The sequence below is a fragment of the Sciurus vulgaris genome (assembly GCF_902686455.1).
Source record: "Sciurus vulgaris genome assembly, chromosome: 4".
NCBI lineage: Eukaryota > Metazoa > Chordata > Mammalia > Rodentia > Sciuridae > Sciurus > Sciurus vulgaris.
Window position 1 is genome coordinate 120,442,939 of NC_136464.1, and position 4,614 is coordinate 120,447,552.

Here is a 4,614-nt window from a genome sequence, read left to right on the forward strand (position 1 = left end):
GTAGTATTAAGTCACATTATGCCATATTCATACACGCACATAACATAATTTGATCAACCTCATTCCCCAGTACCTTCTTTTTCCCTTCCTTCTTCCCTCTGCCTGATTCACCTGCCCTACTCTACTGAGCTCCTTCTGTTATTATTACCAATATTTTAATTAGTGTATCAATTTTTTAGACATGCTTATGTGCTACCCTCATTTAGTTTGAGTCTAGATATTCTAATCTGAAACAATGGAACATGCGTGGTGTAAATATTTATCCTCCTACATAGTTTAATTAAATTGAGAAGTTTTATGCTTTATAGTATTTGTCCTAGTGAGTACAGGGTGAAGGTATAAGAATTTAAGAATTTGGTAAGTGATTTCTTCTCTTTTAAGATGCTTTTAAGTATGAATGAAATGTACTTTGCACCAAAATATCACCAGTCTGAATACCTTCTTTGTACAGGGGCTCTTGAAAGTTGCCATAGATAATGCCAGAGCTCAAGAAAAACAGGTCCAACTGGAAAAAACAGAGCTGAAGATGGATTTTTTAAGAGAAAGAGAACTAAGGGAAACACTTGAGAAGCAGCTGGCTATGGAACAAAAGAATAGAGGTATTGTTGAATTTCCAACTAAATTTAATACTTTAAGAAAAAAATTTAACACAAAAATGTAATAGTATGTCTGGTGATTTACATTATGAGAATGCACATTTTTTGTTGATTTACCTGCAACTAAAGTTTAGAGCCGAATTTGGATCATGGGCTCACTGCATTTCTTAATCTCCAAAGTACATGTTTTCTCTTCTGTTCCTATCTCAAGGGATTTAAATCTATCCATGATATCATTGATCCTGTTATGTTTGTTGCTTACTGAGTTTAATGAATTCATAGTTCTCTTTTTTGGCAGTACTAGGGATTGTAACACTGAGCTATATCCTCAGCCCTTTTTATTTTTTATTTTGAGATGGGGTCTCACTAAGTTGCTGAGGGTCTTGCTAACTTCCCAAGGCTTTTCTTGAACTTTTGATTCCTCAGGATTACAGATATGCATCACTGTTCCCAACATGAATTGATATTCTTAAAATAAGAAATAAACTCTGATAAGATGACAGCCATGAAGAAAAGTTTTGTGTTCTTTCACAGCTGCCCTTTGAACACTTAAGAGTTAAAGTCATAACGCTAAAATAGAAAATACTGATTATTCAAGCAAAGCAGGTTTAGTAAGATATTTATCAACTGAAATTGAAGACTGATGAATATCTGAACAAATGAGTAAAGTTGAATGTTTGTATAATTTTCTTTCTGAGTACCTCATTTTCATTCTACAAGGTCAAGTACACAGAATAGAAACCAATATGAATTCTTATTGGGTAAAAGTAATGATATTATTGATCTGTGAATTGTTTCTTTTAACACATTGTACAGTGTTTGTATAGATGATTTTGAAGGTCATTCACATTTGTATGTTTATGTATGAATTTAAAGAGTGTTTACAACCAATTCCTCCTTTGTTTAAACTATTTCATTCTCCTAAGTATTCAAGAAAAGGGGGACAATAGAATTCCTTTTCTCCCATTTGATAAGTATACAATGTAAACATTCCCCATAGTCTCCTTTTATATATTTGATATGGTCATTTAAAGACCATTGTTTCTGTTCTCTTTTTAAAAGTAGGAGGATTTACAAGGCTGTTTCATTAGTTATTAGGTAACATCTAGTGGGGTCCTGGGATAAGGTTTATTTGAAAAGCTTTCACCTAGGTATATCACACAGTTCTAAATAATATGGCTTCACTAGATTAAAGGCCTAAAATAATCAAAATAAGATAAACACTGCTAATGGATGTGCTCTAAGTGAATAAGTTAGTCCAGACACAGAGTTCAATCTGTGGGGCCATCTTCCATGAGATCACCATGTCTTGATTTTGTCACACGTGGAGAAGTCTTTTGTACAGTACAAAAAGCAGGTTCTTGGATTCCCAAAACAACCTTTGAGTATTTGAGAGACCATCATAATTTTATTGATTCCAACCTGTTAGGAAGTTTTACATTCTGTTTTATTTCTTTAACCACTAGAGGGCAAAACATTCACAGATCATACTATGAATATCCCATTTAATTAATTATGAACAATAAATTAAAGGTAATAACTTATCTATCAATATCTATCTATTATAAATGTGTCTATTGAAGCAGTGTATTACCGTGAAGACAGAACATAGCATCCTATTTGGTTCAATCAAATAGGAAGAAACAATGAGTGGTCAATGGTAACATAAATGTAGAGTTTTGAACATCATGGGGATGTATAATTTAAATAAATATTGCAAAAATAGTGTTTCTATTCAAAGAAATTTACAAATAATAATCTTTGGAAAGGAAAATAGTAGGCAAGTGATTTTGTTAAAGTAAGCATATGGTTTTCACACTATTAAATAAAGGAAAGCAGCATTTATTCAATTTAGTCAAAGTACATTTTGATTAAACTTTTTTTAAAATTACGATACAGCAATAATAAAGTCAACATGTTAATGGGCTACCATCTTAACAACCCTATTCATGATAAAACAGGAAATGTAGAAATTAGAAATTGAAACTAAAATATTTACTTGAACCATTGTTACCTCATATTATATTTTGACTAAATATTGTACTAAAGAAAAATAGTGGTGTTTATTAAGTAAGAAGTTAAATAGTGAACTTGGAATGATTAATCTTCAGGAAAAACAAAAAAACTTTCTCATAGTGTAACACTGACATCCACAATGTTTATTAATTACCAAAAAAGATGATTTCAAAGAACACATATGGTAACTAATCAGCATATGTTCTTTGAACATCTATATATGTAATATATATATGTATAGAAAAGGTTAAAATAATTACTATTCCAAAAGTACAGTTAATGTACATTCTGTGAAGTATGTTCATAATTATTTATTGATTAATATATAAATATTTAAATTTTCCAGTAGGAAAAAATGTATCATAATCAACTTTTAATATCATAATCTAATTTTATATAAAAGCACATTATTGTCATCAGTGTCACGTTATCATTGGCAGTGAGGTTTTGTTTTTGTTTTAGTACCAGGGAATAAATTCAGGGGCACACGACCACTGCCCTATTTTGTATTTTATTTAGAGACAGAGTCTCACTAAGTTGCTTAACCCCTTGCTTTTGCTGAGGCTGGCTTTGAACTCATGCTCTTCCTGCCTCAGCCTCCTGAGTCACTGGGATTACAGGTATGCACTACCACGCCCAGCTAGCAGTAAAAGTTTTATACTTAGCCAGATTCCTGCAGAGTGGAAGTATACTTTTTTGAAATTTTTTGTAGTGCTATAAATTTGCTATGAAGAAATAATTCTCGGAGAAAATAGCTTTGTCAAAAAAATATTGTTCATGTATGTTAACAAGAGTATTTTGCTCCTCATATACAAAAATGTTGATATTTTCTAAAAGTTCAAGAAAAATTGTTAAAAACTTAGTTGGTGTTTCACAAAGTATTTATAAAGGAAATGCTTCCCTTATGACTCAAAACTGATGCATCATAAGGAGTTAGAAGATTTGTTCATAATGGTTTATGCTATTTAAATTACTTCATTCTGATAAAAAGGCAAAAAACAAACCACAAAATTCATTTAATCAAGCTTCTTTTGTTAGTGAGTTCAAATATTTCCTAAAATTAGTTTCCTATTAATTTTTTCTCACATATTACAATTAAAAGCATTTCTGTAATGCAGTAGTTGAAAACTAAAATAAAAACTGGCTTCCTTGGACATTTTATTTAGAATCATTTTAGATAAAGGTGAGAGTTTTTGTTTGTTTGTTTGTTTGGTTTTGTTGTTTTAAATTTCACATGTAGGTGTGCTCAGTCAAGCAGGAAAAAAAATGAATGAAATAAGGAACATACACTATTTGAAAATTAGCAACTTTATACAATTACACTTTAAAATATTAATATTGTACATACATTCTTTTCTAGCCATTGTTCAAAAGAGGCTAAAGAAGGAGAAGAAGGCAAAGAGAAAATTGCAGGAAGCACTTGAATTTGAGACAAAACGGCGTGAGCAAGCAGAGCAGACACTAAAACAGGCAGCTTCAACAGATAGTCTCAGGGTCTTAAATGGTAAGAAAGTATATATTTATGCATCACCAACTTTTATTTTTAATACTGAAAGGAAAATTTAGACACGTATTTGTGCTTTTGAATATTTCAATGTCTTGTGATTCATTCATCTATGCTTGCAGCTGAAAGCATGATGGGAAGAATGTGTTGGAGAAATTCTTTATTTCATAGTTGTTTCAACGTTTTTTTTGTTACTCAACCCCAGAATCTGGGACCTGGCATTGCTATTTTGCTTAACCAAACCTTTTTCTACTGAAACACGACATAATATGAATTGAAGGACTTCCACCCTCATTCTATCTTACGAACAATATTATATTTCTTTTTTATTCAAATCTCCTGAAAATTCTTATGGTTATAGTTTTCGTTCAACCTTTAAAAGGTGACAAAGATTTATGTGATTTTAATTCAATGCTAAAGTAACAGGTTGCTCTTTTTTTAAAAGGACAATAGGAACCAAATGAAATATATGTCACTCTTACCTTTCTGTGCTTTTAG

General features: G+C 31.1%; 1 protein-coding gene across 3 annotated transcripts in view; it reads left to right on the forward strand.

Moving 5' to 3' along the window:
- DACH1 (dachshund family transcription factor 1) overlaps nt 1-4,614 on the forward strand; it is a 394,019-nt gene that overhangs the window by 353,861 nt on the left and 35,544 nt on the right. For all 3 annotated transcript variants that reach the window (XM_079138922.1, XM_079138923.1, XM_079138924.1), the window contains 2 exons: nt 452-599; nt 3,973-4,116. In XM_079138922.1, coding sequence (XP_078995048.1) covers nt 452-599; nt 3,973-4,116 — 292 coding nt within the window. The remainder of the gene's footprint in view (nt 1-451; nt 600-3,972; nt 4,117-4,614) is intronic.